This window comes from Gorilla gorilla, chromosome 22, assembly GCF_029281585.2.
Source record: "Gorilla gorilla gorilla isolate KB3781 chromosome 22, NHGRI_mGorGor1-v2.1_pri, whole genome shotgun sequence".
Classification (NCBI taxonomy): Eukaryota; Metazoa; Chordata; class Mammalia; order Primates; family Hominidae; genus Gorilla; species Gorilla gorilla.
The window spans coordinates 43,265,788-43,282,041 of record NC_073246.2 but is presented as its reverse complement, the minus strand read 5'-3'; the positions used below and the strand labels follow the sequence as shown (position 1 = coordinate 43,282,041).

Here is a 16,254-nt window from a genome sequence, read left to right as displayed (position 1 = left end):
ACAAAAATGGTAATAAAGTGTACGTAAAGTGAATTTTCCTATTTTAGCCAGTTTATAGTTCGCTGTAATTAAGTACATTTACATTGTTGTGTAACCATCACCACCGTCCAACTCCAGAACTTTTTCATCTTCCCAAACTAAAGCTCTTCACCCATTGAACAACAATTTCCCACTTCCCCACCCTCCAGTCTTGGGCAACCACCATTCTACTTTGTCTGTATGAGTCCGACTACTCTAGGGACCTCAAATAAGGTAGAATCACCCAGTGTTAGTCCTTTTCTTACTGGAATTTCACTTAGCATAATGTCCTTGAAGTTCACTCATGTTGTTGTGTGCTTCAGAATTTCCCTCCTTTTTGAGGCTAAATAATATTGTTTTACGTAAATGCCACGTTTTATTTATCCATCCAACCATCTGTAAACAGTTGGGCTGCTCCCACCTTTGGGCTATTGTGGATAATGCTGCTATGGACATGGGTCTGTTTCTCTTTTAAGCCTAGAACACTTTTCTCTATTTCTATATTTGACCTAGAATGCATAGAAAATTTGCATTTCTGTGGGATGGATCTGGAGGCCATTATCCTTAGTAAACTAACCCAGGAACAGAAAACCAAATGCCACATGTTCTCACTTATAAGTGGGAGCTAAAGGATGAGAACACATGAACACGTAGAGGGGAACAACAGACACTAGGGTCTGTCAGAAGGTGGAGGAGGGAGAGGAGCAGAAAAAATAAATAATAGGTACTAGGCTTGATACCTGCGTGATGAAATCATCTGTACAACAAACCCCCATGATACAAGTTTACCATGTAACAAACCTGCACATCCTGCACATGTACCCCTGAACCTAAAACAAAAGTTAACAATAAAATAAAATATCCCAAGTTAAAAAAAAAAAAAAGAAAAAGAAAACGTGCATTTATTTTACAATATTGTTTTGGGCTGTACTAAGAGCAGAACGTGTATATCCCATGACTATTGATTGACTGAATTTATAATAATAATAGCTGGCTGGGAGCTGTGGTTCACACCTGGAATCCCAGCACCTTGGGAGGCTGAGGTGGGTGGATCACCTGAGATTGGGAGTTTGACACCTGCCTGGCCAACACAGTGAAACCCCGTCTCCACTGAAAATATAAAAATTAGCCAGGCGTGATGGCATGTGCACGTAGTCTCAGCTACTTGGGAGGCTGAGGCAGGAGAATTGAACCCAGGAGGCAGAGGTTACAGTGAGCCTAGATCATGCCACTGCACTTCAGTCTGGGGGATAGAGCGAAACTCTGTCTCAAAAAAAAAAAAAAAAGCTAATATTTATTGATAACTGTTGATTATCTGAGTTTATGGCGATGAGAGGACCAGAAAACTGACTATTAAAAAGTAGTACTAAGTTTCCTTGGAGATGTTAATATTCAAATAGATCCTTTTTTTCAGAAAAATTTTTTTTTTCCTTTCTTTTCTTCAGTGTTAACTTTGTTGACATGCTCAGGTCCATCTACTGGGCAGATGATATTACCTATTTCAGTCCTCAATAAGCCATTCCTACGGAACAAGAACAATAGCACTTGTATTCAGCGCAGGACACACTGGCATATGATACGTTCCAGGATCTTCCAAAGACGTGCGGCATCCCTCCCTCCCTTCCCATGCCCTGGATGCCCTGGAAGCTTGGTTCTTTTTTTTTTTTTTTTTTTTTTTTTTGAGATGGAGTCTTGCTCTGTCGCCCAAGCTGGAGTGCAGTGGCATGATCTCGGCTCACTGCAAGCTCCGCCTCCCGGGTTCAAGCCATTCTCCTGCCTCAGCCTCCCGAGTAGCTGGGACTACAGGCACCAGCCACCATGCCCGACTAATTTTTTTGTATTTTTAGTGGAGACGAGGTTTCACCGGATTAGCCAGGATGGTCTCAATCTCCTGACCTCGTGATCCGCCCGTCTTGGCCTCCCAAAGTGCTGGGATTACAGGCTTGAGCCACCGCACCCGGCCACTTGGTTCTTTCCTCTTACCGATGGTCCTGTCCCCTTCCGGGTCCACCTCATGGGCCATGCTCAGCGCCTCCGTGGTGGCAATGTCCACGTTACAGGGAACCACCACCAAGTTGATCGTCTGCTGCCTCTGGATGTACTTCTTGATGAGAGCCTTGATCTGATGCCAAAGAATCGCACAAAGAAAGAGCACACGTCTCACTTCTGGTCACGCAGCAGCATGGCCAGGCAGGCAGGCATGATGGCGCAAAGTCAACATTGTCCCACAGTGTGACTCTGGGCTTTGCTGGGCCGAGCCCCGTCCTGGGAACGCCTGCCCCGGCGACCCTGCCCTGGTCTCTGATGACCTCCCACTTGTCCTTCAAAGCCCACGGCTGGCGTGTCTTCTTTCCTGAAGACACCCTGATTCCTGCAACCAAGTACAACCCCTGCCTCCCCTCTAGATCTCGCCCGAGATGCCTTGGAGATCCTGCCTTCTCTTAGAGTGACTTGTGTGTATGTTGTATCTGACTCAGAAGCCCAGAGATGCCTTTGCGGCCAGCGGTGACATCTTCTCTGTCCTGGTGTCCCCATGCAGAGTCTAGCGTGGAGCCCAGGCAGCAGGTGCTCAGAGAGCAATGCCTGCTCCCCACACAGTTCCCCAGAGGCAGGGACCTCAGATGCTTCCCATGGAGAATATCTCCACATGTTTATTTCTAATATTAGTGACTTTTTACCTGCGATTTGTTCTTGGAAGGGGTCTAGTTCAATCAAATAAGAGAAATCTAATAAAACTTATTAGAATGTGTAGGCAAAATGGAGATGTAGGCAACATATGCCTTAAAATGCCAACTTTTAATATTATTTTTCTCAACAACAATACAAACAGACAAGGAAAAAGCTGGCACCTTGGGACACAGTTCCTTATATTTTGGCACAATTTACATATAGTTGTGCTCAGACAATGCCCCATATAATTATTTTAAGTTGTGCACAGAAGACAGAAAACTGCACAGCCAAAAATGAGCCATTCTGTGTCCCATTAGCCCGAGCTGACAACACAGAAGAAATTGAGCACTGGAGTCAAATAAAATCATCAAATACAAACAGGCCCAATGAAGCCTCGGCCAGGAGAAAACTTAACTGGCTAAAGTTATAAGCAATCTTAATTTTTATGTATGCATGCATGTATGTATGTATGTATGTATGTATGCATGTATGCATGTGTGTATGCATGTATGTATGTACGTATGTACTTACTGAGACATGGTCTTGCTCTGCTGCCCAGGCTGGAGTGCAGTGGTACAATCACGACTCACCCCAATCTTAAACTCCTGGACTCAAGTGTTTTTCCCACTTCAGCCTCCCGAGTAGCTGGAACTACAGGCATGCACCACCATGCCTGGTTAATTTTTTAATTTTTTATTTTTGTAGAGACAGGGTCTTGCTACCTTGCCCAGGTTGGTCTTGAACTCCTGGCCTCAAGTAATCTGCTCACCTCGGCCTCCCAAAGTGCTGGGATTACAGGCATGAGCCACAGCACCTGGCCTTAAGCAACCTTTCTGAACAAGTTTTTTTTTTTTTTTTTTTGACTTTATTTTCTGCTTTACTAATCATTGAATAATAGATGTTTTACTTCTGAACAAGTTTTAATGTTGATCGTCCTTAAGTTGAAAACTCTCTTCTTGCTTGTGTGCTTATTCCCTTTGCTACACCCATGGGGCTGTCCTGTTGATGTCTGCAGGCAAACAGACCACACAGCCCAGGGTTCTCCAGCTCTCCTTCCAGCACTGTTGACAATTCAGAAGGATGACTCTGCCATGGTGGCCATCCTAGGCATTGTAAGCTGTCCAGCAGACTCTGTGGCCTTTACCCACTGGATACCAGTAGCATCCAAACCACTAGCAAACCCTACCCCTTACCTGAGTTATGACAAGCAAAAAGATGTCCCGACATTGCCAGTGTCCCCTGGGGGTACAAAAGCTTTGGGCTGGGAATCACTGTATTTAATGCACACTCACTCATGTGCATTCATGTAGGATATCAGAGAGTGAAAATGCTCCCCAGAACAGTTTGCCTGGAGAGGGGGTGGCCATAAAGAGCACGTTATGTGCATGCAGCAAACATTAGCAGTGCCCACCAGGTGTGGGGCCCATCCTGGGGTTCAGAGACTCGGCATTGAGCATACGCCCCCAGAGCCTTACAGCCCAGGAGGGGAGACAGGCAATAAACACAATGGAGACATATCAGGGAGGGCAAGTGGAATTGAAAGGGCCAGGCACCGGGAACAGTGTGTCAGGCAAGGCAGCCCAGGTAGGGCAGCCCTGCAGCAGAAACCCGCGAGGAATGAAGGATGCCCTCTGCGGAGAGCCATGCGGGCAGAGCACTGGGCAGTGGGAAGCGTGCGTGCACACGCAAGAGTCCAGGCAAAAGTGGGCCGGAGGGACCAAGGGCCGCAGAACCCGGATGTGGTAGGGTGGAGCGAGGGGCCAAGGCGCAGTGACAGGAAATGTGGTCCATGAAGTAGGGGGATTGGATCGCATGGGACCTTGGAATTTTACACTGATTGACATGGGAGCCGCTGGGGAACTTTAAGGATGATAGCATCTGACTTGTGCCTTAAAACACAAGAGCTGTGTGGGAAACATTCTTGGGATGGGTGCTGCCGGGAAGGGCAGAGGCAGAGAAACCCAGCAGGAGGCCAGCAGAGGCGGTAACCCAGGTTCACGATAGCAGCAGCTTAGGTGAGGGTGCTGGTGGAAGTGGGAGGAGACGTGGGCCTGGGCGTGTTATTTGAAGCAGAGCCAGCAGGCTTTGTAGGTGGACTGGACGTGTCGTGTGAGAGGAGGAGAAAAGGGAGGGCTGACCCCAGTGGTCATGGCCTGAGCCACTGGGAGGGTGGAGGTGCCACTGTCTGAAATGGGGATGTCTATGGGGCCAGCAGATACTGGGGGGAAGATCGGGTGTTGCTTGGACCCACTGAGTTTGTGTACTGATTAGATGCTCAAAGGGCACTGGTGAATCAGCAGCTGGAGATAGGAGCCTGGATTTCAGGGAAGAGAGCTGGGCTTGAAATAATGATTTAGAAATCGCTGAAGTGGTATTTACAGTCATGAGACTGGACTGTAGTCCAGGGACATAGCAGGGAGAGTTTTCAATGGGAAGAATGGATCTCTAGGGCATTGCAACATTTGGAGGTCAGGGAAGTGAGGAAGAATTCACTTAAGGAGAGACCAACAGGAGGGAGAGAAAGAACCAGGGTCAATGTGCCCAGATGCCAGCGAAGAAGACTTTCAAGAAGGAGAAAGTGATCAATTGCATTTGAAAACTAACACATTTGGTGGGTGAACACTGCCAAGCACTTGTTGCTGGGGAAGTGGAGCCGTACAATGAGACCGTGAATACAGAAAGACCTTTCACAGGGACAGTCTGGGGAGACAAATCGGCCAAGAATAGAGCCCACCCCCTTCCTTATGAGCATTAATCAGCTTTCACATGGAGGAGAGGCATGAATCTTTCAAATGAAAGACACATGTGTTCTTGCTGGAGGAGCTAAGATTTCCATGAGTTCTCAGGAAGATGAGGAGGGGAGGAAGACAGGGTACACATGACCAGCAGTCTGACCTTGGCACTGCCTCTGGAAATCAAAGACAATGAAGAATCTGAGAAGAGACACAAAAATATGAAGGGAAAGGGTGGTAGGACTCCAGAAAGGCACACGATTGTGTGCAGGAAGCTTTGACTCTATGACTAAGCTTGTCCAACCTGCCTTATTTTGTTGTTGTTGTTGTTCTGTTTTGTTTTAGGTTTTTAGCAGCCTGAAGCCATGGTTTTTGGTTTCTGTCTTTAGTAGTAAGTGGAAAAGTGGGATGAGGAAGGGGCTTTACTGGCGCAACCAGAAACAGAAACTAAGAACCTGTGACTCTATTCTCTCCTTTGGACACTCCTGGACATCCTGGGGAGTTCAGGCTCCTGAGCCAAGCAAGGGCTGAAGTTCCAGGAACGTGGAGAAGGATGTTCCTTCACAAGCCCAGGAACGTGGAGGACAATGTCAAAGAATCGAGGAATTCCCAACAGTGGCTTCCTGGTGCTCAGACAGGCCACCTGGAGGCCTCAGCCAGGTTGGGTAGGGCAGGGCCCTGGGGCTCCAGGGAGCCTGTGGGACCTGGAGGCCCCGATCTGCAGGAGAGAGGTCTAGGACAGACTACAGGGGGCCAAGGAGGGTGGGAAGGTGATGGAGAAGGAGATGTTTGGGGATGGAGTCCCAGACTGGTCTTGATCTGAATTCTCCCTCTGCCATAACAGTTCTTACTCCCTACTCCTTCACACTCCCAGCCTCTCACAGCCACAATGACCGTTTTCATTGCTCCTCTAAACTCCTGTGACCCTGTTCTCTCATGCAGTTTGCTCTAAGAAAGCATAAATTTTTTTCTCTCTTGAAGGCAGCACTTATACCTGAGAAGGCTCAGATGTGGAGGGAGTGTGCACGGGAAAACCTCCTTTCATTGTGCTTCGCTTTATTGTGCTTTGCAGATTTTTTTTTTTTTTTTTTTTTTGAGATGGAGTATTACTCTGTCGCCCAGGCTGTAGTGCAGTGGCGCGATCTCAGCTCACTGCAAGCTCCGCCTCCCGGGTTCGAGTGATTCTCCTGCCTCAGCCTCCTGGGATTACAGGCACAAACTCCTGACCTCAGGTGATCTACCCGCCTCGGCCTCTCAAAGTGCTGGGATTACAGGTGTGAGCCACTGCACCCAGCCTTTATCTTTATTTTTATTTCTTTTTTTTTTAAACAAATCAAAGGTTTGTGGCAGCTCTGAGCTGACCAAGCCTATTGGTGCCACTTTTCACAACAGCATATATTCACTTTCTGCCTCTGTGTCTGGTAATTTTTGTGCTATTTCCAACTTTTTCATTATTATTCTATCTGTTATGGTGATATGTGATTATCAATTTTGGATGTTTTTATTATAATTGTTTTGGGGTGCTATGGAGCAGGCCCATATAAGATAGATAACTTAATAAATGTTGCCTGTGTTATGACGGCTCCCCAGCCTCTCTCCCTCTCTCTATTCCCTGAGGCACCACAATATTGAAATTAGGCCAATTAATAGCTCTATAGTGGCCTCTAAATAGAGTGGCTGCATTAGTCTGTTCTCACACTGCTCATAAAGACATACCAGAGACAGCGAAATTTGTACAGAAAAAGAGGTCTAATGGACTCACAGTTCCACATGGCTGGGGAGGCCTCAGAAGCATGATGGAAGGGAGGAGCAAAGGCACATCTTACATAGCAGCAGTCAAGAGAGCGTGTGCAGGGGAACTGTCCTTCATAAAACCATTAGATCTCATGAGACATATATTCACTAGTACAAGAACAGCACGGGAAAGACCTGCCCACATGATTCAATTACCTCCCACCAGGTCCCTCCCACGACACGTGGGGATTATGGGAGCCACAATTCAAGATGAGATTTGGGTGGGGACACAGCAAAACCATCAGTGGCCTTCCTTCAACTAAAAGGAAAAGTTGCATGTTTCTTACTTTAAATTAAAAGCTAGAAATGATTGAGTTTAGTGAGAAAGGCATGTTAAGGCCAAAAGCTAAGCTTCTTGTGCCAACCCGTTAGCTAAGTGTTGAGTAAAAAGGAAAAATTCTTGAAAGAAATTAGAAGTGCTACTCCAGTAAACACATGGATGATAAGACAGTGAGACAGGGAAGGAGACACACACTCACACTCACACTCACACTCACAGAAGGCCACTTGCAGGTTTATATACTCCATGTTAACAGGGATGGGGCATAAAATAACATTTATTCTTCCTGTTCTATCTTGACAATTTCAATAACAAAATCCCTTTGTAATGATTTAAGCAAGAATTAAAGAAACAAAAGAAACTTAAGGTAGGGCATTTTATTCCTAATTAGTTTTTTTAATTCTTTTTTTTTTTTTTTTTTTAAGACAGAATCTCACTCTGTGGCCCAGGCTGGAGTCCAGTGGCACGATTTTGGCTCACTGCAACCTCTGCCTCCCATGTTCAAGCCTCAGCCTCCCAAGTAGCTGGGACCTAATTAATTTTTATAAAACACTTGTTCACTTGGCAGTGTTTTCATATACTGCCACCCTTTCAGATAGAATTCTTTTTGGTCACCAGGTCAAGGCTTGGTAACTGAGCACACTGTACAATGTGCATCATAACTCACTGTTAGGGACTAACCAGTCCCATAGGGCACGTGGCTGTAATTATGAGCTGATAATTAGAAGTAAAAGAATGTAGAGAAACAAAGCCCTTTAGAAATCTGAAACATAAATGAAAAGCTTAGAGAGACTGCACACATTTTTCCCCCAATATTTACAACAACAGAAAAATTTTGCCATCTCAACCAACTTGCTTTTGATGAAATTGTTTGAGATCAAACTGTCTCAGACCAAATCATGTGTATCCTCCGTAGAGGAGAGGATGGAGTGGCAGGAGGAAGTGTGTTCTGATCCCACCTGTATTAGTCCGTTCTCACACAGCTATAAAGAACACTACCTGAGACTGGGTAATTATAAAGGAAAGAGGTTTAACTGACTCGCAGTTCCACAGGCTTAACAGGAAGCATGGCTAGGAGACCTCAGGAAACTTACAATCATGGGGGAGGGCCAAGGGGGAGCAGGCACCTTCTTCACAAGGCGGCAGGAGGGAATGTGTGCGAGAACAAGAAAGTGCCACACTTTAAAGCCACCAGCTCTCATGAGAACTCCCTCAATCACGAGAACAGCATGGGGGAAAACACCCCCATGATCCTATCACCTCCCACCTGGTCCCTCCCTTGACACGTGGGGATTACAATTTGAGATGAGATTTGGGTGGGGACACAGAGCCAAACCATATCACCACCCAAGGATCTTTTGCAGTCTCTAGGAAATCCCATAACTTGATGGATGAATCAGCCACCCTCCTAGGAGGGCTAAGAAATATGGAATTCATCACTTAACTCAGCAAGTGATACGAGCTAATTTCCCTGCTCTTAGAGAGACAGAGAATGGCGATTTGGATGTTGAGGAAGATCACTAACCAAGATTTTGCCCCAAACAGCAGAGCTAGTGAAGACCCCACCCAGGAGGCTCTTAGGGCTGCCACCCCTTAATTTGGTTGTGGTTGGGTTGTCAACACTGCCACTGTCTCCCACAAAATGGAAGAAGCCAGGAAAGTGGCCTCAGTTCTAGCAAAGGAGGGCCTCATCTCCCCAGCCTTCCCCTGCCCTGGCATCGACTCTGTCTCCTTCATTTCCACATGAGCTGGCTTGCCAAAGCATGACAGGGCTGATCCGGGGACTGGCCTAACCCAAACAGGGTGTGCACAAGTTTTCCTGGACCACATTTGATTCAGGCACCTGAGCGAGGACTATGTTTTCAGGCAACCTCAGGTTTATTTATTTATTTATTTTTGAGACAGAGTCTCTCTCTGTCACTCAGGTTGGAGTGCAGTGGCACAACCATGGCTCACTGCAGCCTTGACCTCCTGGGCTTGGGTGGTCCTAGCACCTCAGCCTCCCAAGTAGCTGGAACCCCAGGCATGTACCACTGCACCCGGCTAATTTTGTTTATATTTTGCAGAGACAGGGTCTCACTATGTTGCCCATGCTGGTCTAGAACTTCTGGCCTCAAGTGATCCTCCTGCCTTGGCCTCCCAAAGTGTTGGGATTACAGGCATGCGCCACTGTGCCTGGCCTCATGTTTAGATGGGTAGGTTGTTGGCAGAGAAGCCACAGCCCTGCTGTTGGCTGATGTATGTCCTTATTGCCCGGTCGCCCTCCCTCACCCCTGTGCCTCTCCTGCCCAGACCAGGACCGCAGTCCATGTTCTGACTTATGTAACATTCACTTTTTAAAATATTGCCAAAATGGACAGATTTCATGTAAAAATCCAAATTTCTGCCCGCTTTTGACTATCAGCACAACTGATCACAACTGATCACACTGGGCTCACAGTCCTGAATGACTGGGCAGGGCGTACACTATCCCAAATGCCTGCCAGTCCCCTGGAGTCCAACTCTCTTTTTTCTGTGACTTGTCAAGCCCAAGTCAGAACCTGGGCATGAGGCCCCCACCTGGGCGGGTCTTACCTGAGACTCCATCCTCATCCCTCAGTGTAAAGGCTCCAGGAGGTACACCAGGACCCTGGGGACCTCTGACCCTTCCCCCACTTCAGCAGAGCCCAATCCCAAATTCCAGAAGGGCTCACCTGCAGTCCGATGTCTCGGGGCTGGTTGTCCACAGCCACCCTGGTGATGCCGGGAAGGTCAATGATGGTCAGGTCTGGAACCTCAGGGGAGGTGATCTCCAGGCTGATGAGCTCATGGCTGATGCCCCGGCCATTCCCGGCCATGACGTTCTGGGCTATGGAGGCCAGGAGGGGAGAAACCCAGAGCCCTCATTAATGATCCCTGTGAGGAAGCAGTTCCTGAAGGTAATGACTGCTTCTTTCCAGGGTATGAGAGCTTCAGTAGGTCCCTGGTGTTTAGAAAACATTTCAGAGAAGCCTGCAGAGGGATCTCAGAAGCCACCAAGATGGCTGTTTAATATGTAGGTACACAGACCTACACTTTCCAAAAGACGAGAAGAAAAGATTCTGGTATGTTAGCTATGGGACTGCGGATGGGTTCTGTTCTCTTTCCTCCTGCTTTTTAGCATTTTCCAGTGAGTGCTGTGGTGGTTTTAAAATATGTCCACAAATCCTTCAACATTCCTCCCTCCAAAAGCGCCCAGTCTATTGGCTGGACATAGGGGCTTGTTTCTAATGAATACATGCAGTGGAGGTGATGGTGTGTGACTAGCTCCTAAATGCATCATGGCTTCCTCCTTGATTCCTTTTGGATGACTAGCCCTAGGGGAAGCTGGCTGCCATGTCACAGGGACACTAAGTAGCTATGGAGAAGTCCACAAGGTAAGGAAGTATGGCCTCCTGCCAACTGCTTTAGTGAAGATTGCCAGATGGTTTTCCAAAGTGGTTGCACCAACTTACATTCCCACCAGCAGTGGAGAGGGTTCCAAGATGCTATTCTAAAGATGTCTTGTCTTGGGTTTGCTCGCTATTCATTCTTTTTTTTTTTTTTTTTTTTTGAGACGGAGTCTCGCTCTGTCGCCCAGGCTGGAGTGCAGTGGCACGATCTCGGCTCACTGCGAGCTCTGCCTTCCAGGTTCATGCCATTCTCCTGCCTCAGCCTCCTAAGTAGCTGGGACTACAGGTGCCCGCCACCGCGCCCGGCTAATTTTTTGTATTTTTAGAAGAGACGGGGTTTCACCATGTTAGCCAGGATGGTCTTGATCTCCTGACCTCGTGATCCGCCTGCCTCAGCCTCCCAAAGTGCTGGGATTACAGGCTTGAGCCACCGCGCCTGGCCCTCACTATTCATTCTTACCCAAAACTTTGACCAAGCCTGCACATATGGTGTGCTGTTGGCCTGCTAGAGACAGCTGTCCTGGCCCTGCCCCACAGAGCTCACAGCTGGCGAGACTCCAGACAGATGTCAACGAACATTGCAAGATGTCCTGGGAGCACCACAGTAGCTGTAGTGGGCACAGCCAGGGTGCAGACCTTTTGCAATTTGAAGTTAGGAAACTTGCTAATCAAGGGTATCCAGCAGCTTCTGTTTTAGAGGGGCGAACACTGAAATTGGGGTGAAGACCTCTCTATTTGGGAAGGGATTCCTCCAGAAAGCCATTTGATCCAGGTAGACAGGGGTTTTGTGGGAAAGGGCTGAGCCCACAGGGTCGTCTAAAGGGTCCCCGCTCAGACACTGAGTTTGCTATCCAGTAATGCAAAAGGCCTTCCTTGGACTTAGTTCCTCCCTGCAGGGAGTCTTAGTACATTCAGGATTGTTTTTCCATCTATCCTGGCTGAGTCCAGGACAGGCTGTGCAGGCAGGATAGGGGAGAAGCCTTTAGGGAGGTTGAGAGGCTCCAGTGCCTGGGGCAGGCAGGGCTGTGCACTCCAAGGGACGTAACCACCAGGGCCCCTCGGGGGAGAAGTGTGTGGACTCCAGGAGCAACTGAGCCTTTTCTGATCAGCCATGGCCCAGAACAAGCATTGGGAAACTTGTTCCACAGCTGGGTGAGCGGGGTCTGCATTTGGAGGGGGTGCTGGGAGGAAAGGTGGCCACAGGGTGGCTTGCCAGGGTTAGAGCTGAACTTCAGGAAGACAAGCCATGGTTGTGACAGCTGGGGTGGGACCAGGGGTCCTGCAGCAGCATTTCCAAAGGGGACGCAGGTGACCTGAGATCCAAAGATTGAGTAGGGATTGGGCAGGTGAAGGGGAGAAACCTGGAAGGAAGAGAGGGCGAGTACCCTGTGGAGTAGAGAAAGCCTGGGCTGGCGGGGAAGGGGAGAGGACAGGCAAGGCCAGCCACGTGGGCTGCAGGCTGCTAAGGGAAGCCACCAGAGGGTCCTCAGCATGTGATGGCTCGATGAGAGGGGACCTGGACAAGGACCTGGAGGGATGGTGGAGGTGACAGCAATGGGTTCAGCCCCATGTGGGAGCACATGGGGCTAGGAGCTGAGTGGTCACTGTGGGGGTGATTTGAGGAAGAGGAGAAGGAACCGAGGAAGTGAGAGGAGCGGCTGCTAGATCTGAACCTCAGAATGATGTGGGCCCACCTTTGTGTATCTCTTTCTCCACCTGGCCAGGGTCCTGCAGCTCTAGCTCGGTGTTCCGGTAGCTGATCCTTCCGGCCCATGCCTCACAGGGCTGCTTTTTCAGTTTCAGCACCAGCGGACACCTGGTTACGATTCCTGAGCGAGAGGTTCCCCAAACATCCTCAGTTTCCTTTTAAAGAAGTGGCACTGGGCCCTTCGCTCCCAGAACCTGCCCTGCTGTCCCCAAAGGCCTCGTCTGCGCTTTCTGGCTCTCCCTGGGGCCTGGTAGTAGGTGAGGGGGTCTAGATTGAGCAGATGCAAAGTGGCACAGGGCCCTGGGAGGTGCTGCTATCCTTGGGAAGTGTTCGCTGCCGGAGTAAGCACCCTGAGCTCCCATGGACATGAGCAAGTGGCTGTAGCCACAGTCCTCACCACAGCCACAGCCCCCACCACACTGCCCTGGAAGTGATGGAGGCAGATGCTGGGGCTCCGGTACATGTCCAGGCTCCCCGTCTTCCTGCGGCTGGAGTCAGCATGTCAGGTGTCTGCCCCAGGCCCTGTAATTGTCCCAGTGGGCAGCCCTGGTTAGTGTGGGGGGTGGGGGATGGCGGGAATGTGGAGCAGTGAGACCCATCCAGGGGCCATGGAACCCCTCTCAAGGAGTGGGAAGAAGGTGGTGAAAGCCTGGAGGAGAAGCTGGACATCCCGAAGGAAGGGCAAGGGGAATCCTGATAGTGCCCTTTGAGGCAGGATCCTCCAATGCCATTGAACCCAGGAAAAGTGTGAGCGGTACTGAGTTCCTTGGGGTGGAGGCCCTCATGCTCCTGCTGTGAAGCCCTGAGAACCCACGACCTTTGTTCCATGCCCTATAGGGAGGTATTGTCCTGTCTTCCAACTATGGGACTCGCCCAGGGTCCCGTGCCTGCCCTCTGGCATTCAGACTCTCCACCCCGTAGTCTCACTGCCCCAAATGCTGTACCCAGAGCACGGAGAAGGACTGGCCATCCCACACCCTTACTCTCTCCTGCCTTGTGCCCAGGCTGATGGCCATCTTATGGGACGTGCTGGGTAAAGGACCAGGCTGCAGGTGGCAGCAGGGAGGCCAGGGGAGGGGCACTCTCCCAGGCTCACCGTGGCTTTGCGGTTGCTGCAGGGGGCTGTGTAGGGTCCGGGCAGCCCTCCAGCAGCCCCACCTTGCTCTGGGCAACCTTGGAGAAACCATCAGATGCCTCCCGGCCACCCCAGCATTCTGGTTGGGTTGAGAAGTAAGCAGCAGTGGCAGGAGAGGGGAGCCAGGGAGGAGAAGGAGCTGGGCGCTCTCTGCTGCCGCTGCACCTGCCAGGGCCCCTGCACGCTGCTCCTTCTCGGGTTCTGGAAGCTGCTCCCCTTCTTGTCCCGCCCCCTTCTTGCTGGCTTCCCTATGCCCTGCTTACCTAAAAACTCCTTTCTAAACGCTCTCCAGTGCCCACTCTGAGGGTACCGCCTTTATCATTTTCCTTTATAATTATTTTATTAAATTATAAATGTACAACAGCTTCTTCACTCTAAACAGACTTTTAAAAGTTTTTGTTCAAGGAAAAGGTGTCTCATATCATGATCCTAAATAAGAGGTTTTCAAAACATTGAGACAATTCTTCAAGAAGGCTTCCCCTGTCACCTAAAACTTACCGACTTATCAAAGAAATGATTCTACATTCTTACAAAGACCACTAGGAAGAGGTGGCAAGGTCCCTGCACCTGACTGACACACGGGCAGTGAAAGCTATTTAAACATGTATGCGGAATCCAGCCCCCTGCCACCAGGCCTGAGAAGCTGCCCTCCTAGGGCCCTCCCAGCGGCCCGTCTCTCCCAGCTGCCTGTCTTTCCCAGTGATCTGTCTCTCCCAGCGGCCTGTCTCCCAACAGCCTGTCCCTCCCAGCGGCCTGTCTCTCCCAATGGTCTGTCTCCCAGTGGCCTCTCTCCCAGTGGTCTGTCTCTCCCAGCAGTCTATCTCTCCCAGCAGCCTGTCTCTCCCAATGGTCTGTCTCTCCCAGTGACCTGTCTCTCCCAGCAACGTGTCTCTCCCAGTGACCTGTCTCCCCCAGCAGCCTGTCTCTCCTAGTGACCTATCTCCCCCAGCAGCCTGTCTCTCCCAGTGGCCTGTCTCTCCCAGCAGCCTGTCTCTCCTAGTGACCTATCTCCCCCAGCAGCCTATCTCTCCTAGTGACCTATCTCCCCCAGCAGCCTGTGTCTCCCAGTGGCTGGTCTCCCAGTGGTCTGTCTCTCCCAGCAGCCTGTCTCTCCCAGAGGCGTGTCTCTCTCAGTGGCCTGTCTCTCCCAGCAGCCTGTCTCTCCCAGAGGCGTGTCTCTCTCAGTGGCCTGTCTCTCCCAGTGACCTGTCTCCCCCAGCAGCCTGTCTCTCCCAGTGGTCTGTCTCCCCCAGCAGCCTGTCTCTCCCAGTGGCCTGTCTCTCCCAGCAGCCTGTCTCCCAGTGACCTGTCTCCCCCAGCAGCCTGTCTCTCCCAGTGGTCTGTCTCCCCCAGCAGCCTGTCTCTCCCAGTGGCCTGTCTCTCCCAGCAGCCTGTCTCCCAGTGGCCTGTCTCCCAGTGGTCTGTCTCTCCCAGCGGCCTGTCTCTCCCAATGGGCTGTCTCTCACAGAGGCATGTCTCTCTCAGTGGCCGGTCTATCCCAGTGGCCTGTCTCTCCCAGTTTCCCATCTCTCCCAGTGCCCTGTCTCTCCCAGTGGCTTGTCTCTCCCATTGGCCTATCTCTCCCAGTTTCCCATCTCTCCCAGTGGCCTGTCTCTCCCAGCAGCCTGTCTCTCCCAGTGCCCTGTCTCTCCCAGTGGCCTCTCTCCCAGCAGCCTGTCTCCCAGTGGCCTGTCTCTCTCAGCGGCCTCTCTCCCAGCATCCTGTCTTTCCCAGTGGTCTCTCTCATCCAGCAGCCTGTCTCTAAAACCACTTGGTGCCTGGGGAAGCTTTGTGGCTTACAGGTGGCGCTGCTTGCTGCGGAGGGAAGGTGGTCCGTTGAACTTACCGCTGCCTCTGGGAAGGGCGACTCCTGACAGTGCCTCCAGCACAGAGCTCTTGCCCGAGCTCTGGTCCCCGATGACGGCGATGGCTGGCAGGGCCAGATCCTGCTCCACACCCAGAGCCCGCAGGGAGTCGATGAGGTCAATGCAGGGGCGCACCTTCTGCTCGTACTGGCTGTACAGGTTGTTCTCGGGCCCCTGGAGAAGGCAGAACAGATGCCACTGCCTTGACCCCTGATAGGGTCCCTGGTGTCATGGAGATGTGTGGCAGAGTTTGTGCGGCTATGATGTTAGGTTGGGTTGCAGACAGGAGGTGAGAAGGTGGATGGAGGGGTGCTGCTGCTTTCAGGGGCCCTTCTGTTCTGTTCCTATTGAGGCCTCACAGGGGCAGATGCTGGGAGGATTTGGCTGCAGGTGGGCAGGGTGTGCCTCCCAGGGAGGGGCTGGGAGCACTGAGCCAGGAAGAAGTTCCAAGAGGCAGAGACTCCAGCCAGAGGGAGGAGAGGTTCTGGGTCGGGCGGCTGCAGAGCTGGGGAGGGTGGCAAGAGGGTGGGCTGGCAATGTGATGGCTGCAGGGGAGGCTGAAAGAAAAGCTCCAGGAAGGGGACCCCCACACACAGAAGCCCCCAGACCCACGTCGCAGCAGCCCGTTGCTGCAGGAGAGTC

The 16,254-nt window shown here is 50.7% G+C and overlaps 1 protein-coding gene across 24 annotated transcripts in view; it reads right to left on the bottom strand.

Annotated features, from left to right (window-relative positions):
- MX2 (MX dynamin like GTPase 2) overlaps positions 1–16,254 on the bottom strand; it is a 48,088-nt gene that overhangs the window by 16,500 nt on the left and 15,334 nt on the right. For 14 of the 24 annotated variants that reach the window (XM_019017898.4, XM_055373624.2, XM_063702565.1 and 11 more), the window contains 4 exons: positions 15,594–15,786; positions 12,599–12,733; positions 10,188–10,342; positions 2,002–2,140 (listed from right to left, as the gene is read on the bottom strand). In XM_019017898.4, coding sequence (XP_018873443.2) covers positions 2,002–2,140; positions 10,188–10,342; positions 12,599–12,733; positions 15,594–15,786 — 622 coding nt within the window. The remainder of the gene's footprint in view (positions 1–2,001; positions 2,141–10,187; positions 10,343–12,598; positions 12,734–15,593; positions 15,787–16,254) is intronic. The other 10 variants (XM_063702577.1, XM_063702574.1, XM_063702572.1 and 7 more) reach the window with 1 other exon arrangement.